This window comes from Cylas formicarius, unplaced genomic scaffold (assembly GCF_029955315.1).
Source record: "Cylas formicarius isolate icCylForm1 unplaced genomic scaffold, icCylForm1.1 PGA_scaffold_10__41_contigs__length_53128322, whole genome shotgun sequence".
Lineage (NCBI taxonomy): Eukaryota > Metazoa > Arthropoda > Insecta > Coleoptera > Brentidae > Cylas > Cylas formicarius.
Genome location: NW_026844214.1, coordinates 40,307,057 through 40,333,038, shown reverse-complemented (window position 1 = coordinate 40,333,038; position 25,982 = coordinate 40,307,057). Strand labels below are relative to the sequence as shown.

Here is a 25,982-nt window from a genome sequence, read left to right as displayed (position 1 = left end):
GCCGTATCGATCTAAAAGCAGCGGTATGACGTTACGATCATTTTCGCGCGTTTAGCGTCGTTTAAAAGGAATAGCCGGGTGTCACACTTGAATTATTTAATTATGCGACTTAGATATTGTGTTTTGAGTTTTGATAATTGGTATGCCTTATTTATATACATAAACAAATGCATTGAAGAAATAATTAAAAAAAAAAAGTTCTCTAATCATCCGACTAGTTTTTCGATTTTCCCATCTCTCGATCATCGGAGATATAATAAAGCCTGCCGTCTATTTTTTTTTTCATTGCGGAAGCCGTCGACAGTCACGGCTTTGGCGTAGAAATTACCGCAATTTACTCGCGCTCCGTAAACTCCGGGGTCGATAGGAACTCCGCGCGCACGACAACCGGAGCTACAGTCGGCCAGCCCAGTCGGGCAACATTCTGCCGCGACGAACGAGCAAATAGGAACATGACAATCCCATTACTGACCGACGGTTGAATGGCTGCAGCTGTTTGTGCTACCGAACGGGGTGGAAGTCTGGGCACAGATGACTAGACCTACAGATGACACATACGTGAGAAGTTCGGTCCATAACCGGTGCACGTCATGTAGCAAATAAATTACCCTTCGTCACGAATACAGTATGAGCCAGAATCTTTACACGCACAAGGTTAGTCGCTAGTTTTTCTTAAGTTGTAAATAGCAAAACCTATTTTTAAATTAAATACGGACGCGTGGGACCGGGATTATCATTAAACGAAGAACGAAACACTCGTATAATATTTTAATAGGCACTGCTGCGGATCCATTTTCAGAGTCTGTTTTGTCCATAGATTTTGAATTTCTCGATAATTTGGGATAGTATATTTGACTACATTCTATCTAATTATTTTTGCTTTATACTTACCTAAACATATCTGGTACAGTAAAAGCTTAATGTAATTGCGATTTGATTTCACAGAAAGCTAACTTTTTTTTTCCGTTAGTGAATTTATCTTGACCAGTTTTATTCTATACCGTACAGAGATTGCTTAAAATTAGCGATTCTGACATAAAAAAAATGGAAAAAAAGCTATTTTATTAAGTGGAGCGGCCGGCCAATTATTTAAAAATTCATAATGATAATTTTTTTGAAAATGACGCAGAATAAATAATCGTAATAATTAACTCAATTACTGTTTCAAGTGCTTGACGGGTACAATTGTTTGAGATATTTTGTATTGCAAACTTTGGTTAATTAATTTATTGCAAATGGAGATCCATTTCATAGAATTTGCAAAACCTTTTTATTACAATTCTGGGATGTCTCGCACTGAACCACTAGGTAATTTCATCAAAAAGATAAAAGATAAAAGATTCATCAAAGCGGCACTGGAGTGCTTTGATTTTAATGAAATATGCATTTAGTAGAACATAAAATAATTGAGCAATTAGTTAAACAATTCGGTTCCATGGATGACATTGTTTTCAAAAATGACGATTATTTCAAAAATCTCACTATACTTAGATCTAAATAAATTTTAGGGAAATTCAAATATCTTTCAGAATTTTAAATAACAGAGTGTTTCATTCGAATAAATGAAAATTTTCGCCCTTGTGTTTAGGTTCTCTCGGTTTATCTGATTTATTTTTCCAGGATTTATAATGCTTTCAATTGTTTATCAATTTATTTTTTTTCAGTGCAGCAAAACAAAAAAAACAGAAATTTCGCGCAATGACACTTTCAGTTTAAAATTTTATGAGATATGTAAGTAACATTTGATATATTATGTACGATTATAGAAACAACGATAAAAAAATTGAGCGCTTTAACATGTTGAACAAATGGCACTTGAAGCAAGTTTTTTTCTTTTCTTATTACTACTTAGTATATTATTCATAATGTTAGGATTATTGTATTTCAATATTTTTGGTGTTCGCGTTTGCGAATAACTTGAACACAAATATCAATAGTAGACGCATCATATATATGCAAATTTATAGAATTCAATTAATTAATCATTATCGAATGGGGTTAAAAAAACTAAACGGAACTGGATGGGACGATTCGGGGAAGTTAAACCCGTCAAGTTGATTGATCGGTCTTTTTCCACTAAATTGAGTTTTGGGAAATTAAATTTGATTCTGTCTGCTTTTTGTGCATTGGCGGGCGAAATTTTCGAAATATGCTTTTTACGGGAAACCTGTATAAAAGTATCGAGTCGGCGTGCATAGTTCTTTCCGCCACTGAACAAATCGTTTCGAAGAAAATTAGATATTCCGTATATCGTTCGCTTCGTTCAGAACGCCATTAATCAAAGTCGCGCGGAAATTTTCGGGAAAATTGTTGGCCAGAAAGTTTGCGATGACCATAAAAAGTTGCACGCAATCGGAGTCCGGAAATCGTTAATCAAAGCACAAACAGTCCAATTAGTTCGGATGTCCGACTTCATTTTTCAGAAAGTTGTTTCGGTCAATTTGTTATAGGTTTCGCCAAACATCACTGAATAATCAAGGGATATATATAGAATAACTAATTATAATTGGCTTCACTAAATTATCGAATTAGAAATGTCTCTATCTATCTCTCTCACTTTTTACAAGAAGAACCAGCCTATGACTTACTGATTAAATTGGATGGTAAACAAAATAATAGTCGTTAGCACCAATTAATTATTAATGTATGAACAATATTGTAACGCCACTGTGTTAAAATCAAATATCAAGTCCAAGTGGTGGTTCCTTGCGAAGGTAAGCCTGAGATAAAGAACCGCAACGTGCCTTAAACCGTATGGACTCATCTAGTTCGTTTCGCAAAACCCGAGCGAATTATAAACTTATTAATAATCTAAATCTAGCATCACAAGTGGGATTGACCCCGTGTTTTGATTAACCGCGAGTGCCATTGTCTTTTAAATTAAAAAGAAGTACCGAAGACAACGCTACCGAGACGAGAGACCTTATTTCTGGATAGTGTGCTGTCGCGTTATTAGGTATTTCTCTCAAATGTGTCCGCAGCAGATTCGGTTACCCTATAATTAATTTCTTAATTTATAACTGCTTTGGAGGAGAGGGAGATGAGTCGGTAATGGTTGGAATCCTATTGGTCGCCATTCTTGGGATAGCTTAGCTAAAAGTCTCCTGGTTGCTATGATGTCGGTAAATTAATGCATTTGTTGCGAATTCCCTTTACACAAGACTAAATTGTTATTTCAATATGGTGTGGTGTTAAAAATTCTACTTTGCCCCCACAAATAAGCCAAGCTGGACACATTGTTGTATAAAAACACAATCTCCTTGCCGTATATTTTTGTTTAAAAAAAAATCATTTCCGTATTTAATGGATAAGTAAAAGTACGCAAAGGCTGGGTTTTCAGTAAAACTTAAAATATTGTACGCTTTTACATGCCATCGTAGCAGAAGATACCCGTTTCAAATTTTGCCTTTAATATATCTATGGATTACAAAGTCTAAACATAAAAGAAGTTGCTGATTGTACGTTGGTTAATGTTTACCTGTTGCTTTCAAAAACCTTACGTCCATCAAGTCGATGCAAAAGCGTTACGCTGTATGTGCTTTGTCGCTAATATTTTGCGATTTTAAGTTGAGGTTGAAACAAACTAGTTCACTGTATTCACTTAAATTTTATTTGATTTAAACTATAGTGGAGAGGCAAAAATAAAAGTGGAGAGAAATTGTGTGCTGAATCTACTAAGTTGATGTTAGCAACCGCGTACCTGATGCGGGTTTGGCACAAAAAATGGATTTCAGAAAATTTTAAAAATACTTTGGTGATATTTGATGAATTTAATTGCCAGGTTAGCGTTATATTATTTTAGCTTGGGCTCATTTGATGCCTTCTGGCTATCGAAAGTTTTAGCTGTGACGCGTTCTGGCTAAGGAAAGTTTTATCTATGATAATTTGTTGCCTTCGACGGTAATTTAAGAGATTGCCCTATTACTTGTCATAGAGTGTAACCTGTAGTGATATGAAGCCTTGTTTGTTTGTTCTCTTTAGAACACTGCCGATTTAGAGATAATCTATAATCTTTCTATCCCATAGTAGTCAGGATAGGACGAGCTGACTGGACCAAGAGCGTCCCAGTGTCGGGTTGGTCGTGTTAGCACCAAGTAATTGTTAATATCGGAACAACATTGTAACGCCGCTGTGTTAAAATAAACATCAAGTCGAAGTGGTGGTGCGTTGTGTAACTTACTGCTTTACGTCACACATCATCATTTCTATTTAATTTTTTTGCCATGATTTGCGCATGTCGAATTTAAAAAGTCTTCAAAATTTCAACATTTTGTTTATATTAATGACAAGGGTATAAAGCTAATCCATCTAGGGAATGTGGTGATTAATCTTTTTTCAAGCCCGTTATGTTTTTCCAGGAATTTTGCAACCAACCAAATCGTTAAATATTAGCAATGGATATCTTAAGGTACAGTGACATGGCGATGTTGACCCTTAATAATACTCGCCATATAATTGCTTGCAATGGATAACATCTTTCAAATCCAATAAAAGCTATGATAAAGTAAAATACCGAAATTAGTTATAAAAACGTTACCCCACTATAAAGCCAAAATTACATTTTCCTGGGATTTATCGTTTCATAAAAAAATATATAAAATAACAGTTCCATTTTCCAGTTTACGACATCGTTCGGAATGGGAAACGTTATGCTGGATGAAATAAATGTCATGTGTTCGGAAATTCAATTAAAGGCAAGTCATTAGCTCGCGGCACTAATCTGACTGTACGGCGTGACACTTTAATAGAGTTGAACGCGTTTAGTCAATACAAAGTCGATTGGCACAGCACGAAAACAGCAACCGGGGTTATAGAAGGCATTTTGGTTATGTAACATGGGCGTGCGTATTAATTATTTTGTATTATGTATAATATAGAAAGGAAATAATTCGAACAGTATAAAAGACATCGAATGAAAAAATATATATCCGATAATTTTCACCTTCTCCGATACCTATTGTTCTATTCTAATTAAGTCACAGGACTAATACCTAGATGAGATATTTTTTATCTATTATATATTTTGCTTTCAAAATTTATAGGGGGTCTAATCATCATAAAATTAGGTCACTGTTGTATGACTTATGTTAGGAAATTCTCTTTATGAAAATTATTGTAGGTTCGTTTATCATTAGTCTAAGGGGATGAGGAAATAAATACAGTCCGACTTTGTGGAAATTAAACAAAACTATATTTCTCTTATTTACGCTGCCCCTCGTCACTTAGTATGTGAACAATAATAGTTAGTCTATGACCCGTTTTTCGTCTTTTTAAAGAAAAAGAGTTAGCGGCACTGCTTTCCACGTTTCTTTTTCATCTAACCGTCTAATACCTAATGCCCGTGCTCAAATGTCGTAACCTACTTTTTAACCTGTCGTCGGTACGCATTAAAAACTAGTTCCGAACTCGCATGGGTTAAAAGAAATAATGTAAACATAGCATTCTATAATCGAGTTATATGGCCGCTTCTGATCAGTATGGTAATAAAGAAAAATATCACAAGATATATGCTTGTTCAGCAACTTTAATTATATATACACGCCCACTGTTCGTAAGATAAGACAGTCTTTAAGTAGCTTTGCTAGACTAGACTAGATTATCGGATATTACTTAACTCGAAGAAATAATTCCACGAATAATCAACCGCGAGATATAGACGAACTTTACTCTAATATTTCTCTATTATATTTTATAGACGAAAATAATTGTACTTCTATAAATACTAGTCTAGAAATTGAAACTATAAGTGCAATGGCCGACGCTTTGAGATCAACCTTTAGTTTGCTAAAAATCCTTTGATGGTACCCCTTCTTGTTTGGATTCTTTTATAAAACAAATCGACATTTTTCACGCAAGATATTTTACCAACAATGTATCGCAACAAGAATATGTTATTTGAGCAATTAAATCAAAAAAACTAGGAACAGCCGAAGATTTTTTATAAACTCGACCAGACCTTACAATTTGGGCCGAGATAAGATTAGCTTTAACACAAAAATTCAATGGTCCAATCACTCGTCCAAATCTTCAGCAACAATTAATACTTTTAGCTAAGAAAAATGAATATTCTCAAGATTATATCCAAAAACTCAAAGCGTTAGTCACCAAAATTAATACAAAAATATGTTCTGAAATTCAAAATGCCGAAGCGAGAGCAATATTAATTTCTCAAAACGAATTAACAGCAACACAAAATCTTTTGGCGAATATTTCTAATGAGTGGAGAACGTTACTTATAGTTCAAAATCCTCAAAATCTAGATAATCCTATTGACATTATTACAAATTACGAAATCCTAACAAGTCAAAGTCGCTTAAAAAATAATTATCTACTATAATAACCTAATGCGGACAATATACAGAAACCAATTAATCATATTTTATTAAATACCCAAAGAATATTCAACAACCCACCAATTGAACCCTATAGACAATCGAATTTACCTTTCAAACGCCCTAATCAAACGTCACATCAAACCACAAAATCAAGTTTTCAAACCTCAAAATCAATTTTTTAAGCCAGAAAACCAATTTTTCAGGCAACCCTTTCAGCAACTCCACACCTTTAATCAAAACAGCCCCCAGAACTCAAAAAATCAATACCCCCAACCAATGTCAGGTGTAAGTATGCAACCTAAAAAGACATTTTCTCAAATAAGACCAACATATAATCATTTCCAACCCACGGGTAAACCAAACTTTACATTCCAAGAACGTGAAAACAGCGACATTAACCCCGAAACTGACGAACCCCAAATCCACTTCACTGACCTTAACGAATACGATGATTACTGTAATTATGACACAAACTACGAGAATGTTGAACAGTTCGAAGAGGAAAATAACATCATTGATCAATTGGAAAATTTTCAGTGAGTAGCCTCGGACGAAGCAAACCCTGTTTAACCCTAAATAGTTTTCAAATAAACCAGTTACCCTACATCAAATCAGTTTACTTATCGATACAGGTTCTCATGCATCTCTTCTTAGACCCTCTTTAGCAGAAACTTATTTCCCCGAATTAATTAAATCTGTAAATACCCTTCAAACATGTGCAGGTTCAAAGAACGCTACACATAAAGCAACTATCCCATTATTTACATGCTTCGGTATCACCGAACCAATTGAATTTATTCTATACCCATTCCTTGAATATTCTGACGGTATTTTAGGAATCAAAGATCTTTGTAAACTAAATCTAAATATTGATTTAAAGAATGCAAAGTTAAAAAACCAATATATAGAAATTCCCTTCAATATAGACAAAATTTCGACGACTACGTAGTAGAAATTCCTCCAAAAACTATACAAAAAGCAACACTTAGGACTAATCTACCCTACTATCGTGACGATGAAGTTGAAATACAACTAACCCTTGTTACGTTTACAAATAATTCCTATACTATTGATATATCTAACCATTCAGACAAATCAATTGCCCTCGTAGGTAGTGTTAATAACAACTTACCTTTGGAACCATTCGACCTTAACAACTTTGAAATATTTAATTTAGAAATACCAGTTCTCAATAGTCCAATGATAGAAACCGAACATTTCAAAAAAATGATATTGGAAATTTAATACGACACGAATAACTAAATTCGGAAGAGAAAGAACAGCTTTTTAAATTCATAAGAAAATTCGAAAATGTTTTACGTAAACCCGGAGATACTTTAACTTTTGCAAATGAAGTAAAACACACAATTAAAACTAGCGACGAAATTCTCGTGCATGCGAAATCATATAGGTATCCGTATGTCCATAAACAAGAAGTCGATAGGCAAATAGAAGAAATGAACCAAAGAACCAGTGTGGATTGTACCAAAGAAAGCAGACGCATCTGGACGTAGAAAATGGAAACTCATTATAGACTACAAAAAATTGAATGAGAAGACTATGGACGATAAATACCCAATACCTAATACCACTGACATACTGGATAGACTAGGACGATGCCAATATTTCACAGTTGAATCCACTAAATCGAAATGGATCCTGATAGCATCCTAAAAAAGCATTTAACTTACACCATAGACATTACGAATATACAACAATGTATTGCGTGGATTACAAAGAAAAATATGTCTTGTGTATATGGACGACATCATTATATATTCGACCAGTCTTCAGGAACACATAGACTCATTAAAATTAGTCTTTGAGCGACTTGCATCCTTCAATATGAAGATACAGTTTGATAAATCTGAATTACTAAAGAAAATAGTGGAATTCCTGGGATACGTGATAACACCGGACGGAGTTAAACCAAACCCCAGACAAATTGAAGCCATTAAAAATTTTAAAATTCAGACACTCTTGTCGAATATTACAGCAAATTCATAAAAGATTTTGCTAAAATTACTAAACCATTGACGCATTGCTTAAAGAAAAACGTTGAAATAACTCATGATAAAGCGTTTATTACGGCATTTAATCTTTGTAAAAATATCTGAACCAATGATCCTATACTCCAATACCCGGATTTCAATAAACCCTTCGTTTTAACAACAGACGCTTCAGACTACGCAGTCGGAGCAATTCTTTCACAAGGAACCATTGGAACTGATCTATCGATAGCATACGCGAGCCGAACGCTTAATCCTGCAGAGCTTAACTACTTTGAGAAAAAGAACTTCTTGCCATCGTGTGGGCTACAAAGTACTTTCGACCTTATCTATTTGGTAGAAAATTTACTATAGTAACGGATCATAATTTTTTTTCAAAGAAACTTCCACAGGCTACTGTAATACTTTTTACAAAACTTCTGGATTCCTCATGCGTCGGTTTTTGCTGAGTCGGACTTGCTGACGTTTCGCCAATCATCCTGTTGACTTCTTCATAGTTTGTTGCTTGTACAGGTAGAGACCTGAGTCGCGGTTGAGATTGTTAGGTTGTTTATAGATTTCCATAGACTCTCGGATTTTTCGTTGGTAGAAGAACTGATTACATGCAAGAATTTTAGTTTTATCGAATACAATTTTCTGTCCGGTTTCATGAGTGTGTTCGACAATAGCTGATGAGTTTATTTGTCTTAGTCGTAATTCTCTTTCGTATTCTTTGAGCCTAGTTGTTTCGGTTTCTCCAATGTATTCTTTGCATGGAATGCTGTAAACTCTTGGCATCTCAAATGGAATTTTGTCTTTGACGGACCGAAGATGTTGAGAGATTTTTGGACAAGTGGTAAATCTGGTTTTGACGTTATACTTCTTTAGAACTTTTGTTCAGTGAAGCTCTGAAGAAGCCAACAGGATGATTGGCGAAACGTCAACAAGTTCGACTCAGCAAAAACTGACGCAGGAGGAATCCAGAAGTTTTGTAAAATTGTAAAAAGTAACGGATCATAAACCTTTACAATGGCTCTTCTCCATTAAAAAACCTAATTTAAAATTAGTCAGGTGGAAACTAAAACTTCAGGAATATGAATACACTATTCAATTTAAAAAAGGCAAGCAGAATGTCAACGCTGACGCCCTCTCACGACCACCAAAAGAAATACACACTGTAGACCTAGTAAAACCACCACTAACACATATGTCAGCTGTATATGAAGAAAACGAGGAAAAATATGACCAATATTTATGGCACGAAAAAATTAAACACGTCTTCGAATCACAGGAAAACCTGTTTGAAAAACCGCAAAAAGCTCTGAATGATTTTGAAAAATTTGAACAAAATTAGAAACCAATCGAACACTCGGAGATAATTAAGGAAATTCAAGCAAATTTTTTTGATCAACAAAATTATTCTTTAGCGCACTGTGTCGCTGCCGATTTAAAAATGGAACAAGGTATTGCTGTAGATTTTAAACAAAAATTTAACAACTTACAATATCTTATCGCTCAAAACGCTAATACCAGGAGAAGTAGCTACATTATTTGACAATAAGATTAACCGTTTTATTTATTATCTAGTTACTAAAGAAAAATCTAACCTAAAACTAACTTACTATATGCTTTGCAAAACCTTCATTAATATGAAAAACCATGCAATAGAGAATCATGTTACACGAATAGTGATCCACAAACTAGAATATGGACTAGACCAATTGGATAGCCTAAAGGTAAAATCAACGATTAATCACCTATTCCAAAATCAATATATTGAAATACTCGTATGTCACTGGACGAAAAAGAAACCCAAAATTAAGATAATTTCGGATATTCAAATAGGACCTCCAAACACAGTTAAAAAAACACTACAACCCGAAAGACTAGAAGAAGAAAACAAGCCATCTACAAGTAAAGAACCTCGAGAAAAGGTAGACAACTCTGAAACGGACACGGTACATTCATGTATGGAAAATCCAATTATAGGAGCTCCATATGTCAATAAAGTTCTTAATACCTTTAAAAACCATATTATATTTAAATGGACTGATTTAACACAACCTCATGCAAGAACAGGAATATTATTTGACACCAAGAAAAGACCGATGATGTACATTAACAAAAACCCAACAATGGAAGAAATCCAAAAGCTTCTACGAGACAATTTACCCCCAGACACTTACTGTTTACATTTCCCGAATAAAGAACTAGAATCAGTAATTACAAGGACCTTCCAGGAAATGTTTAAAAATAATGCATTTAAACTCTTCATTTCTAATACGTTACTCGAAGATATAGAGAATCAAAACGAACAGAAAAAAATAATAGTAAGACATCACATCAAGGAATGACAAAAAACAAAAAATATTAAACATAAATTATTATTGGCCAAGCCTGCAAAGAGTAATAAATTTCGTTAACACATGCGAAATATTCCAAAAAACGAAATATGATAGACATCCTAATAAAATCGTTTACACCAATCGGAACTAAACCCTTAGAACATATATTTATATGGATATATACTCGATATCAGGACAAAAATATCTTACAATAATAGATAACTTTTCTAAATTTGTAGCATCATACCCAGTTAATGAAATTTCCGTCGAAATATGTCAAAGCTTAACTAAATTCTTTTCAGGTCATGGAACACCAAGCAAAATTACTACAAATAACGCACAAAGTTTTAAAAGTAACCTAGTACTAGACGTATAAGACCTATCGAATCGAGTTACATTTCACTACACCCTATAATCCAGATATAGACTCACCAATCGAAAGATTCCATTCTACCCTTAAGGAAAGTCTAGTCGCTCTAAAAAACGAACATCGTACTAAAACGTTCCAATGAATATCGCAATATTAAATTATCCTTTCCAAATTCTAAAAGGAAATCTGAACTATCAATTAAATTTCGAGAAAAGCCTAAATCAATTGCAAACAGATTATGTGTACAAACTTGCGTCTGGTGTCTTTAAGGAACTTAATGAAAATAAAATTCAAAACTTAATGCAACAAAGGAAAAAGTTTTAGCAAAACTAAATGAAAAAAGGCAAAAATGACCTCGAAATACCCGAAGGTACTAATCAACTGATAAACACACCTCGGAAGTTAACACAACAATCCAAATATAAATTGTCTCAATTTTAAAATCAAAGACACCCTAAAGATATTAACAATCATTTGTAATTTTAGGTAGGTATATGATATGAACAGGTATATGAATTGCAATTCTTCTGCTGCCGCTAATCATAAATGCCCAATATAAAATCGAAGACATAACAAACCCCCTGTTACCAGTACATCAAGGAAACAGTTACAACTTACAAGGTTGTTTAAAATTAACGAAATTAACGCTTTTACGAATGAATGTTACCTTAGATAATTTAAATACTTACTTATTGACCAAGCGGAATCTATTAAAGTCTTTATTGATCATTATAGGACTTTTTAATTTCTTTGGAAAGGCACAAAAATATTTACTTGGAACTCTAGACTCAGATGATGGTCAAAGATACGACCATAAATTAAAACTCTTCCTACACCAAGACGTATCCTCAACCCAGACGATCGTTAAACGGCTAACAAAGGACATAAAAATAAATCTATTTTTAAATATAAAGAAGTTAAGAATATTATCTCTAAACTTGACCCCAAAAACACGAATTCTTTTTGAGAATATATTTAAATATTACGCAGTGGCGCACGCTGACGTTACAATCAAAAATGACCTTATTATATTTTACGCAGCCATACCACTCATTTCTAACAAGCCTTATGACCTCTACCATGTATAACCCATACCAATTAATAATAAAATATCCGTTATAAAAAATCCCTATCTTTTGAAATCAATAGAAGATTTCTTTAACCTAAACGAAAACTGCCATATAATTGAGGACATATCCTTATGCCCCAGCCATCTGCTCAATAAAAACGAACCCTGTAGTCCACAAACAATTAATTTATCTAATCATTGTCCGCTGATTCCAATTGTCTCGAAATAATAAACAAATCATTTTTAGTTCTGCGCTCAGAGTGTAATGTTAAAATTAAAAATAATAATTATGATTCTCACAAAGGAGATATAATTAATTTATGACTAAAACTTCCGTCAATAGCTGTTTATGAAGAATTGCTTCAAAATATCGAACCACTACAGTTGAGAGAAATTGATGTTGAAAATATAAAAGAAGACACGGAAACTGCTAGAAACCTAGTAAATCACTATCTAAAACACTTAACCTTGGTAAACTGTAGTATTTCAATTACTGTAATAGCTATTATTATAATTACACTAATAGTAATTAGTGCATTTTATTATTATTACCTGAAAAGAAAATAAAATGTAAAGGTGGGCATAGAACGAAAATTAACCCCGATTTTCTCAAACTTGAGGAGGGAGGAGTTATATGGTCACTTATGACGAGTATGTTAATAAAGAATAGTATCGAGAGATATATGCTTGTTCAGCAACTTTAATTGTATAAATACGCGCACTGTTCGTAAGATAAGACAGTCTTTAAGTCGCTTTGCGTTGGTATATATTGTGTGTTACTTGTAATGCAAAATAAAACACGTTTTTCAAAGTACGAGTTTCTCATTTTATTATTATTGCATGCAGAAATAACAAACAAAGAAATACCGTGCTGGAGAAAACTAAAGGATATTTTGTCTACATTATTATTATTGCAGTCTTGAACTTTTTTGATTTTTTTCAAAAATTACTAACTACTACTAACAAATAAATACCACAGTACAGAATAATTTAAGATCCATCACAACGTATAAAAATCACAAAATGTAAGGCTGAGTTTCATCCAGCCATGTCATCAATAACATTTTTTCGAAATAGACAAACTAAGCGCACATGTGCCTGTAGAACAATAGCATTGGCATTCCCATATAGCTTGGATGTGTAAATGTTAAAATCTTAGCTATGAAAATCTAGTAAATGGGTAAAACATTTTCAATTATATAGGAGTACGTTGAACAATGTAATCTACATGCATAAATACGGTAATTTTCTACACTGTTTAGCAATGTGTACTCTATCCAAAGTTATCCGGCCCTAAACTTTCGCCATTTACTTGTTACAGTGGTCTATGGAGTGCAGCAACATTGTCTTTTCAAATCACCATTAAAAGCTTTTCGCGGTTCTAGAAAATTTATCGACAAGATTAAACTGTCTAAAGTAAACTTTGTTGCCCCGATGTTTTCAGCGACACTGTTTGGCGTTTCTTTTTGAAATGCTTTGCGGAGTGATGCCGGAATTAGATTGAGCGCTTTATACCAAATAGAATACGACTTAAATTCATGAGGGAGTTATTTTTTTCATCAGTGAAATTGATGCTGTTGGTTGACAATTCTGTTCTCTATATATTCATTCGAAAATAGCTATAGAAATATACCCTTCAATTTTAATTTGCTCTTTTTGTGGAAAATGATCAAGTATTATTTTATATTTGAAGTGATAAGTCGATCACTTCAAGTGAATATATAATGAAAGAATCGAACTGAGGGGGCTTTTACTTGATGAAAATCCATTTATAAAAATAAACAAGAACTAAAAGTTCAGATTTTCACGAAATAATATATTTTGGCATGACAATTGTTTCGACAACACCGTGTCTTTATCAAATGTAATATTTACAAACTACCTGCTACTATATATACCGAAAAATGAACATAAAATCTTAATTAATGTTGTTGGGAGAATTTAAGTTTAATAAAAGAGAGGTATTTAAATTTAATTGATCGTTAAGCAATATATTTGAATGTCTCATTTTGTTAATCTCCATGGCTTCCAATAAATTTAATTTTCTACGTTTTGTGGCTGTGTGTAATATATCAAAATTGTCGTCAAAAATGTGTTTTTCTGTGTTTAAGTGTGTAGCATAATTAAAATCTAGACTATTGTTTTTAAACGCTCTTATATGTTCGTTAATGCGTTTCTTAAAGGATCTACCTGTTTGTCCAATATAATTTTTAGGACAAGATCCACATTTCAACCTGTAGACACCTGATTTTTGTTCTACGAGCCCTAACAATTAAATGTTCGGACGATGTAAAAAATGATAAAAAACACATTTTTATATCTATTTAATTTTTTTTTTGCTTTGTCGATTGAATAATCAATTTACGCACATTACGATAGCACAGTAAGTGCTAATCGTAATGCGTAATCGTAATCGTAAGTGCTAAACGAGATGTCAGTTCGGGTTGTATCTTTCAAGTTTGTATAATAGTTGATAAGAAAATGACGCGTGGTGTTGCAACAAACAACAAAGTGCGAGAAATTATCATATCTCAGTACTGCAGAGGTAAATCAATGCAAAAATTTTAAATGACTTGAGTATTGCAAAATCAACAGTCGGGGATATTATAAAATATAAAAAAGGATGAAAAGACAGCTAGTGTTAGCGTTCGTGCTAAAAGTTCAGGCCGACCCCGTAAAATCACTGAAAGAGATCGTCGTATTCTGGTCAAGATTTGTAAAACTAGCAGACGAAGCGTGTTACGACAAATTCAAGCCCAATGGAATCACGAGGCAAACTTAAATATCTCCAGGGAATGTTGTAGACAATGGATGCATAAATCTGGTTTGAGTTTTTATAAGGTAAGTTTACAATTTTTCCTGTTTCAATATAAAAATTATTAATATTCTATGATCTACTTTTGTTAAAGGCAAAGGAAAAACCATTATTAACGTCTATTCAGAAGAAAAAACGTTTGGAATGGAGAAAATCTAAAATATCCTGGACAACGGAAACGTGGGGTAACGTTATCTTCAGCGACGAATCAAAATTTGATATGTGTGTAGGCGATTTTCGAAAAGATTCACAAAGATTGTCTAAAGCGTACGGTAAAATTTCCCCAGGGTGTTATGATATGGGGGTGTATGAGTGTAAAAGGGGTTGGCAACTACGAGTTCAGTACTGTAAATGCAGAAAAATAGCAACAAATTTTATCAAGAAGTTTGATTCCATCAATAGAACGAACTTTTGGAAATGAAAATTTTATATTTCAACAAGACGGGTGCGTCCTGCCATACTGCGAAAACAACAAAAAAGTGGTTTGGGGACCATAATATGAAAGCTTTATCGTGGCCATCAAGTAGCCCCGACTTGAATATTATTGAAACTTTATGGCATCGGATGAAAAAGACTTTGCGTAACAATCCTCAGCGTACAGTTCCAGCATTAAAGGCAAAAATCACCGAATTTTGGAACACTTTCACCCCCGAATATTGCAAGACTTTGGTAGATTCCATGCCAAAAAAAGATTTAAATGCGTCCGAATATTTATTTGTCAGCAAATTCGGTATGTTTTTGATATATTGTTATGTAATTTATGTGAAATAAAAAAATAATTCATTACGATAGCACTTTTTAGTATAAAAATAAGTGCGTGATTTCATTTTTCAATGGAAAAGGCAAAAAAGTATAAATATGTTTTGGTATTATTTCGTACATCGTCCGAACAATTAGTTGTTAGGGCCCGTACGACCGTTAGTTTTTGAGTACATTTTTGCAAAACAGCGCAACTACAATAGCCAACAAGCCGTGCGGTAATATCCCGCAAGTGTCCGAAGTGGCTCGGATCCGTGGGTCAAGAAACTCACGTGAGAAAGTCATGCTAGATCGGGAGTATTTTACAGAAGGGAGTCCTAAATAGCAACACGTTTGCCAAATCAATATTTTCAAAAGTTCTGTTAATTTAGTAATATTTTTATTTTTTAATTTTTCGTCAATATTAAAATGTAGTTTTTCAATATTTATTAACATTAACATTTAACTGAATACGATAAAAAAAATTAAACCGTCCCCAATCTATCTCTTTATGACATGTTTCACGTCCCTTAAACTTTCAAATCAAATCAAACACTCCGTAGGGTTCAGATCCGGAATAAGGGTTAAAGTGGGTGCGAATCGTTAAAAACATTTTCATTCGTAGTGTGGGCCTGCATTATCCTGTTACAATAACAGACACGTACGCGAAATTCATGTTCGAATAACCTAAGTATATTGAAAATAAAAATATTCCCCTGGCAACCCCGAATACAGTAAGCATTTCTTCAGCTTTGCCCAAATCTTTGTAAATATGGAATCCACATTTCAGCAGTGGTTGTTATTTGTTGCTAAAATTCATTACAATAACAGACTAACACCTCTTGAAGTTGACGACAAGTATCGGACCCATTAAGTTTCTTTTCTGGACACAACAGCAATCTAACGTCCAAGCAATCATGCAAGATGTCATAAACTTGCCCTAGGAGCACCTAATTTGACGAATAACAATCCGCCTGTCAGGTCAGTTATGTTTCTATTATTTTTCAACCTGCTTGTGCGCCCACTGCGTGGTTCAGCTTCTAGTAATATTCTAGTGGTTTTAAAATGATCGATCTCCCACAGTACTTTTAGATTCTGCAGACTCACCAAATAATCCTTGGAGACGCTTAATAGTTTCTGATGTATTCACACCTTCCTTCCATCAATACTGCGTCTTCCATGGTTACATAAATAGTGTAATGAAAACGCGTCTATATCAGGCGAACACCTAAATCAGACTGAACAATATTACACTAGATAGTTGCATAAATATGTCAACACTCGTCTGGCACCAATAATATTGAATATAAGTTCTGTGTAATTCAGTTATAGCGCAATGCCCAGAAATTTCTAAACATCCCTAGCAAATAAATTTACATCTTTTTTTTTTCAGCTGGCCGGACCCGGTAAACAACTATTCGTAACCGGCCCCACGAAATACGTCGGTCAGTTCCTCGCCTCCCTGGCAGTGTCTTTGGGATCGCTGGCTTCCGGTCTGGGTAAAGGTTACAGCTCTCCGGCTATAGCGTCCCTACAACAACGTGATGCAGACGCGTTTCCGGTCAGCGGTCAACAAGCTTCTTGGTTTGTAATAGAACTGCGGTTCGCTCATTGACATTACAAGAGGGGATCCGACAACTCAGTCACTAAATAAGCGGCTTAAATTATTGTTGCGTTTTATATCACTGTAGTTTTAATCATTGCTACTTGAAAACGTCAAAAGTGGCAACGCATGATTACAGAACATAAAAAGAAAGCTGGACTACAGAACACATACATTTAGACAATGTATGTCGGGGTCTGCTTTGTACACAATGCCTTGTAGGTAGAAGTTATGAATCATTCTCTAGAGCTCTGCCACTGCAAACCCACGCTTGCACTGTACCTGTCACTTTGCGTGGTGTAGTGTTCTTGTAGCTTTTTATGGTATTGTATATATATGGTATATATCTGGTATATATATGGTATATATCTATTCGCAAAGGGTTTACAACCATCTAATGAGCCAAAATTTCCTTCGTTTCTGTAGTCATCTTTTAGTGTTTTTGGGAGAAGTGAGATTTAAATGAACGCTGAAGAGCCGCACAAACTCTTAACTTGAATTCATGTCAATGTGCTACTGTTCTCAAGGAAGGTTTACATGCTATTAAAGTAACATCTTGTTTTTCACGGATTTGAATTCTCTCCAGAATTGTACCAGCACAGATTCTCCAATTGAAGTTTCATGGAATTTGTACGCTTTATTTACACCGAAGCTCTCTTTAAACACATAACAAACCTACTTTCCCTTGCAGTGGAAACTCTCTTTAATTATGCCAACAATGATCAGGAGTACTGCTTAAATTATGAAGTAATCAGCTTATCTTGCTTTAGGATTATCTTCTAAAATAAATTGAACATAAAATAAAATATTTTTGCAGTTTTATCGGAATGTTTAATCTTGCCGAAAAACCTTAAACTTAGAAGAGCTTTAAACCGAAACAAGAATTTTAATACAACGCTTGAATTCTTGAATTTATAAAAGAAAATGCAGGCAACAGGTTAAAACTACAAATTTAAATCTAAAGCTTCTATTAAAGTTAACTTCAATATATAATTATTTGTAATTTGGGCAATAAATTCGAATAAAAAATCCCTGCAGCCATTCTATAATCTGTTAAATTCAAAATTTAATACGCTTAATCTAAACTTTGTACCATTTTCTTTCGGAGGTCTCTACGAAATTAACTCATTATTTGCGATTAATATTTACTGAGGTCGAGGCATATTTTGACAAAATACTACCGAAAAAATGCTGGAAAACTGAGGAATTGACTAACTGTCAGCGGCCATGTTGGTTTTTGAATGTCGTAAATTTTGTTTAAAAGTTTATTGTTAAATTTTTTGATCGTGAAATAGAAATTATTTTTCAGAAAATTTTGCGAAAAGCATCGATTATGGAAATAATGAGCTTTCAATCATTTCGGATTAAAATGTGAAATTTGGTTTATCGCTTGACAATGGGATGGTATATCATATTATGACATAAAACGTAAATTATCGTATACATTTCAAACGCGGTAATAAATTCATTTTGGAGTTAAAAGCAAAAAAGTAGAATAATGCAATATTTAGGAGTAAGCCACGGTGAAATAATCTGACCGTTCAATTAGGCAGCACTTATCAATCAATCAAGAACATGCAGTAAATTCAATAAGCTTTATCCAAATTTGCCCGGATAAGATTTAAAAACTACACATCATATACATTACAATTTCTTGAATTCAACGACCCCCTCAATTTTTTATGAAAGATAAAACTTTTTATAAAGAATTATTTGGTCTGACGAGTGTAAAATTTTCAAAAAAAATAAATGTTCAACAGAATAAGCTCTTACTTTTGGGTTACAGAAATCCCCTATTTTGGTTTGTTATATTAGTTAATCGTTGTTTGACTATGAATTGGTCAAATAAGAATAACGTAAAATTTATTAGCAAATAGAACTGTCTAATTCTAAAATATTTGCTTAAATTGCATTAGTCAAGAAACAAAGAATTATTTTGAAATATAAATAATTAAATTAAAAATTCACTAATGTCAAATAAACATTTGAAATCCGGGACTAGACAATGCGTTTTTGCGGGGCAGTTGCGAGGCCGTTCATATTGTTACAGTTTTGCCGCATCGACGGAATGCGACGGTAAACGGGAAGACAGGACAGCGGGATTTGAAAGGCAACACAACACACATTTATATGAGAGCGTTTATACTGTATGGTTACAGTTAGTTTATTTGCGCAATTATGTTCGATGCGGACAAATTTATTTCATGCATTCAAGAGTGTCCGCCCATTTTGTAAGAAGCCAAAAAGATGAAAAGAAGAAAAATCGGCGGAGTGCTGGTTAGTTTGATATGTTGATAACCGGAAAACATTTTTCTTCATATTTTTGTAAATCTTCATAAAACTTCATAAATCTTTTACTAAATTCATGTCTGGGATAAAAAGGATGTACAAAATATCTTCTTCTCCTTTTTGTTGGCTAGGAAAAAAGTCATTTTGGCGAAATCAGTTATAAGGGGTGTTGTTTTTTCGATGTATAGAACTTTAAATTGCAATAAAACAACGATGGATTATTCGATTGACACGAATTTTATTTATCCGAAAGATAATCTTGTGGCATTACATTTTAAATGATTTCTGGAATATGACCGCCACGGCTGGCGCGGATGTAGTCCAATCTGGAAGTCCAATTTTCGATGACTTTTTCCAACATTTGTGGCCGTATATCGGCAATAACACGGCGAATGTTGTCTTCCCCACAGAAAGTAGTCTAGCGGTGTTAAATCACAAGAGGCCAATTCACAGGTCCAAAACGTGAAATTAGGCGGTCATCAAACGTGTCTTTCAATAAATCGATTGTGGCACGAGCTGTGTGACATGTTGCGCCGTCTTCTTGAAACCACATCTCCTGGACAACATGGTTATTCAATTCAGGAATGAAAGAGCTAGTAATCATAGCTCTACACCGATCACCATTGACTGTAACGTTCTGACCATCATCGTTTTTGAAGAAGTACGGACCAATGATTCCACCAGTCCATAAAGCGCACCAAACAGTCAGTTTTTCTGGATGTAACGGTGTTTCGACATACACTTGAGGATTAGCTTCGCTCCAAATGCGGCAGTTTTGTTTGTTGACGTAGCCATTCAACCAGAAATGCGCTTCATCGCTAAACAAAATTCGTTTATGAAAATCCGGAACAACGGCAATCTCGTTTTGGACCCATTCGACGAATCTACGCCTTACTTGATGATCGTTTGGCTTCAATTCTTCCATAAAGTGAATGGACACAGATCCAATTCCTGTGCTCGATGGCGGATGGACTCATTCGGGTCTTCCTTAATGCTACGCTCTACAGCAGCAATAACTTCTTCTGTAAGCACCGTACGGCGTCTCTGGGGATGCGAGTTATCAATAAGAGTAAACGTGGTGCGAAAACGTTCCATGGTTAATCGAATTAACTGCTCTGATGGACGATTTTGTCGACGATAAAATGGACGTAGTGCGCGATACGTATTACGCACAGAACCATTATTTTCGAAATAAATTTGCACTATTTGCAAGCGTTGTTCAGGCGTGACTCTATTCATGAAGAATTGCCAAACCAAACTGAGAATAAATCACTTAACGTCTCTTAAATCGGTCGCCATCTTGAACAGTAATGCCAACTTAAAGTTCTATACATCTAAAAAAAACACCCATTACATATATAAAATAGTATTTTTCTACTCCCGTCTGTAAAATACCTAATTACCCACCGATCTAGCGTGCGGGAAGCGTCACTTTACCACGTCAGTTTCGTTTCCCATTTAACTCAGTCGTTTATTAAAAACTCGCTCGTGTCAAATAACCCCGTGAGTCAAATGCCGTTTACCGCACTTGTTGCATAATAAATATTTGTGCCTTTGCAATTCGGAAATACATCATTTTCATTTTGGGGACTTTGGAATAACCATAAGCAGTTACAATAAGACTGAAGCTAACCAAAACATGAGAACAAAAAAATGCAAGTTTTCTACAAAAAAAGAATCTAACATCAATAATAAAAGAGCTCCAGTACAGGTATATCTGTAATAATAATAATAAAAACTAGACGTTATTACACATACCGAAGTGTTTTCATTTATGATTGGCCTCAATAATCCTTAATATTTTTTAAAATATGCACATTTATATTTCCACCGAAAAATTATTGCATTTTTATATTCAAAAAAATATTTAAAATCCAAAACAAAAAGTAATTTTAATTATTCTAAAGTTATTAAAATTTCTTTCCGCAGGCAGATTTGTCATATTTTTATGTTCAGAAAAACACTTACATTTCAGAGAAAACATCAATTTTTACGGAAATATTATATTTCAATCCTCATTTATGTAAATGATTTCGGCTAAAAGTTGAAGCAAATCTGCCGTTTCAAGAGTACAAACGATTTTCGTTTTTGAAAATGTTGCACAACTAGAACCGAGCATGCGTGACATAGATAGTTCCGTTCTAGCTCATATGTATAGCCTCAAGACAGCCTTCCCACAAAAACGCATTGTATAGTCCCGGGCTAAGGCCAGCCTTTATCCATTCTCCGTATATTTCTAAGGGTGATGGGAAAAAACAGGGAATGTCACAATTTTTAAGAAATGGAAATAATACCGCCATCTAAAAGGTATAATGCATATCTACCATTTGTAGTACACTGGCAGCTAAAAACTAATCTCATAAATATGCGTATTTAAAATATGAGTGCAAAGGTTAAAAACAAGGAATGTCCATGCGTAAGAGGTAAGAACAAGGAGGGTCCACTGAAATATCAATCAGAACATAACAAAAAATAAACGATTGTTAATCGTTTAATTAATTTTGCGAGGCAGGGCAGGCAGTGCCTTGTTTTTTTTTTTAATATTTATTGGTACTTAACAGTAAAAAATGTCTTCTGATAGTAGTGAGTGTAAAAATAACGCTGGTAGTACGAGAAAGAGGAAGAAAACTGGAAGAATGGTTGGTTGTTGACGATATGAAGAAAATGCGCCTACAGTCTCATTGAGGGCCGCCATGCAATTGGCAAAAAAAATTCTCCAGTGTAGAAAGAAAAGAAGTTTGAACATATGTTAATATTTTGCAGTCAAAAGATGAACAAAACGTATATTTGGCTCGAATTATGTCTCTAGTACCGCTTCAGAGAAGACGACCTCATCAAGCCGAAGAAAACGCAAAATTTCACGATGCATATTTTTCCTATAAACTTAGAGTAAAACGTGGCGTAGTTGCAGAGGAAATAAGTGTGTGTTTTAGAGCATTCCAGTCAATTCATGTTGTCGATAAGGGCAAAATTGAATACCTACAGAAAAATGTAAAAGCAACAGGGACTTCTGGTAAAGACCAGCGTTGCCTGACGTAACTTTTGAAGCTGTATATAAGTACATAACCAGATTATCTCATTACGGCCTGCATGAATCTTTAAAAAAGTATTTGCCCGAAAATTTTAACATTACAAAAATGTTCAACTTGTTTAATGAAAAATATCCGACTACTTAAGTTTCTTACGTTACATAAGGGCATATTTTTAACACAAAGTTTAATTTGTCCTCTGGATATCCAAGATCGGATACATGTTCAGCATGTGACGAATTCAAGGCAATATTAAAATCCTTAAATTCTGAAAGAGATGCTGAAGAAATTTGTAAATTAACAATACAAAATGCAATTGCTCTGGACTATCAAATAAAATTTTTCATTGCCAAACGTCAAAATGAATGACTATGTACTATCTGCGGCAGTTCTGTATGTGCATTTTAAATATTCGTGCATTACCTACAGGCCAATCCATTTTTAATACATATCCACAAACAGTTGCAAAGAAGGGATCAATTGAAGCGTTCCTATTCCATTGTCACCAATTTTATGGATAACAATGCAAACTATTGACACATATTTTGGGACTCCGCAGGCGGTGAAAAGAAAAACTATTCCATATTTCGCTTTACTCATCATGTTGTACATAAAACTAAACTTTTGGAATCAGTCAAAATAATCCGATCCCCTGAAGGAGGGCATTCCTATATGGAATATGATAAAAATATGGGGCTCGTAAATTTAAAAAAGCACATGAAAATCCCGAATGACTGGTTCGAACATTTGAGAACATCTAGGATAAAGTCATCACCGTTCGAAATAGTTGAAGTGAAACAAGTTATGGTTAAAAAATGGGACGTATTTTTACGTGATAAATATGTTAAAAAAATCCCCTTTCCCATACAGAAGATTAAACAAATAGAATCCACCCGGGAGCATCCCAGGCTAATTAGTTTTCTAACAAGTTTTCATGGTACCTGGACATAAAACCCTATTACTGCAGTAAAATATACCCGCCTATACCGGTAAGAGAATGGGCCGTGGTGGGCTGGAGGGTTGCCCTGGGAATGGGGCAGGCAAGGCCCTCCCTCCGACCAGGGAGCTGCTTGGACTACTTAGAAGGGAGTGTAGGGTACTAACCGGGGCCTACACAGGACATTGCAGGCTTAGGAGGCATTGGTGACGACCCGGAGTGCATGTGGATTGGGAGGAGACCCCGTATCATCTGCTCACCGAGTGCCCTGCTTTGACATGGCAAAATTTGGAGTCTTCGGAACGGCCCTGATCGATCCGGACTCAGTGCAGGGTATTGGGCTAAAGGAGTTGCTGACCTTCTACAGGAGGAGCAGCATTCTGGACACAATCTACCGCGGTCTGGGGGCACAACAGGCCCATCTGGTGGCCTAAGTGCTTGAACGCCAGCGGGGGGCGCCCGTCTTAAATACCAATACCAAACACCAATACTGGTAAGTTATAATGTGTGTGTTTTTACAGATACAACAATTTCGATTAAAGTATATTAAAAATGTTTGCGCTTAGAAACTGTTTGTTGTCATACTGGCAATCCGATTCTTTGTGCCTGCAAAACAAGTACAGCGTATAACACATCAAAATAAGATACATTTTTGACAAGTTTGTTTAATGTGAGTCTGTCGAAAAATATTATCATTTTGATTTTAAATTTTCAGATCTATTACTGATTCCTGCTGCAAAATACAAAAATCTGATGACACTGATGAGGTTTTGTAAACGTGATGCTCAGGCCTTTTGCAATACCCTACCTTACAATTAGGGTTTACTTTACCTAGTAAGCAAACCTTTTTTTTTTCATTATTTTTATTATTGACAGTGATATTTTTTAGCTTTGCTCGAAGTGCAACCAGAGCTCCACATTGTGACGTTGCAACATTCAATGTTTTTTTCGTGTAGTTAAGATTTTTTTTTATTTTTTTTATCTGTTCTCTAAAAATTTGAATTTGTGTTCATATATTTATTAGATTATACTTTTTCTTTAACAAATATAAATTTATATCATTTCCTTAATACCTTGGTTTAAAGATGCCAAATGCTAAATTTTTAATTATCTCAAACGACAGTCAATGTGACATTCCTTGTTTTTTCCCATAACGCTTCATATACCTGTAGCTATTTGCTATTTGAGATAATTAAGTTATATATGGGTAAGTATGAGTAGTGATAAGGCTAGACTTACAAAAAAATAAATAAATCAAATAATAACGGAACATTCCAGGTTGGCTTCGCTGTCCCTACTGGGAGCCCTATTCGGAGCGCCACTGGGCGGCGTGGCGATGCGATGGGGACGACGGCGGACCCTCCTAGCCGCTGGACTGCCATTATCGCTCTGTTGGATAGTCACGGTTTTCGCTGTAAGCGTAGAAGTAATGTGTTTCTCCGCGTTTGCCAGCGGTTTCCTCGTAGCCATCGTCCAACTGTCCGCACAAGTATACGTAAGTGAGATCGCCGCTCCATGTATCCGCGGAAGTCTAAGTGCCCTTCTAAAAATTTCCGGTCACGTCGGCGTACTGGTCGCGTTCACAGCCGGAGCTTTTTTAAACTGGAGACAACTAGCCGGACTGATATCTTTCGCTCCAGCAGCCATGTGCTTAGCTATGTGGAACGTACCGGAAAGTCCAGGGTGGTTGGTGTTGAGGGGAAAACATATCGAAGCAGAGGAAGCTTTAAGATGGTTACGTGGCAACACCGCGGACTTGGAATTGACCATGTTGCAAGCCCACGTGTTGGCAAACAAGCACAAATCCGATCCCAAACTTTTGCTGCGATCGCTGCGCACGCCGGCCGTGATAACCTGCGGCTTGATGTTCTTCCAGCGTTTTTCGGGCGCCAACGCGTTCAATTTTTACGTGGTGAACGTGTTCAAGGAAACGTTCGGTGGTACCAACCCCCACGCGGCAGCCGTAGCGGTTGCAGTCGTTCAGCTTTTGTCTTCACTTCTCTCGTGTCTCCTCGTAGATTCTGCCGGTAGACTGCCGTTGCTTGTAGCGTCGAGTGTCTTAATGTCTCTAGCCTTGGCGTGTTTTGGTTCGTTCGCTTACTACGAAGAAGCGAGTCCGGATCCGGTTCCGAATTTGGATTGGATACCGCTTCTATGCGCACTAGTGTTTACCGTAGCGTTTTCATTGGGCATAAGTCCAATTTCGTGCTTACTCGTTAGCGAATTATTTTCACTAGAACACAGAGGTCTAGGTACAGCCTTAGCGACTGGTTTCAGCTATCTATGTGCCTTCGTCGGTGTAAAAACATTCGTCGATTTCGAAGAACTCTTCGGCCTGTACGGCGCGTTTTGGCTATACGCTTTCATATCCGTATGTGGTCTGTGTTTTATCGTTTGCTGCGTACCAGAGACCAAAGGTCGAAATCTGACGGAAATTGACACTGGAAGATGACAGCAGGCGGCC

At 35.2% G+C, this 25,982-nt stretch overlaps 1 protein-coding gene across 4 annotated transcripts; it reads left to right on the top strand.

Moving 5' to 3' along the window:
• Positions 1-387: 387 nt before the first annotated feature.
• LOC132708343 (facilitated trehalose transporter Tret1-2 homolog) lies at positions 388-25,982 on the top strand. Of its 4 annotated transcripts, none has more exons than XM_060680630.1 (4): positions 388-654; positions 1,665-1,731; positions 17,054-17,244; positions 24,797-25,982. In XM_060680630.1, the coding sequence occupies exons 2-4, from the start codon at positions 1,723-1,725 to the stop codon at positions 25,968-25,970; spliced, it is 1,374 nt and encodes a 457-aa protein (XP_060536613.1). In that variant the 5' UTR covers positions 388-654; positions 1,665-1,722; the 3' UTR covers positions 25,971-25,982. The 4 variants fall into 4 exon arrangements, with proteins under 4 accessions (XP_060536613.1, XP_060536612.1, XP_060536614.1 ...); XM_060680631.1 differs by lacking the exons at positions 388-654; positions 1,665-1,731; positions 17,054-17,244 and adding exons at positions 22,587-24,011; positions 24,234-24,352; positions 24,408-24,725; XM_060680629.1 differs by lacking the exon at positions 1,665-1,731.

What these genes read in the sequence shown, in the direction of transcription:
- LOC132708343 (XM_060680629.1), top strand. Translation starts at nt 628, where the DNA reads ATGAGCCAGAATCTTTACACGCACAAG. An exon ending in AGAATCTTTACACGCACAAG is followed by an intron (nt 655 to 17,053) that starts GTTAGTCGCTAG and finishes TTTTTTTTTCAG; the next exon opens with CTGGCCGGACCCGGTAAACA. An exon ending in AGCGGTCAACAAGCTTCTTG is followed by an intron (nt 17,245 to 24,796) that starts GTTTGTAATAGA and finishes GGAACATTCCAG; the next exon opens with GTTGGCTTCGCTGTCCCTAC.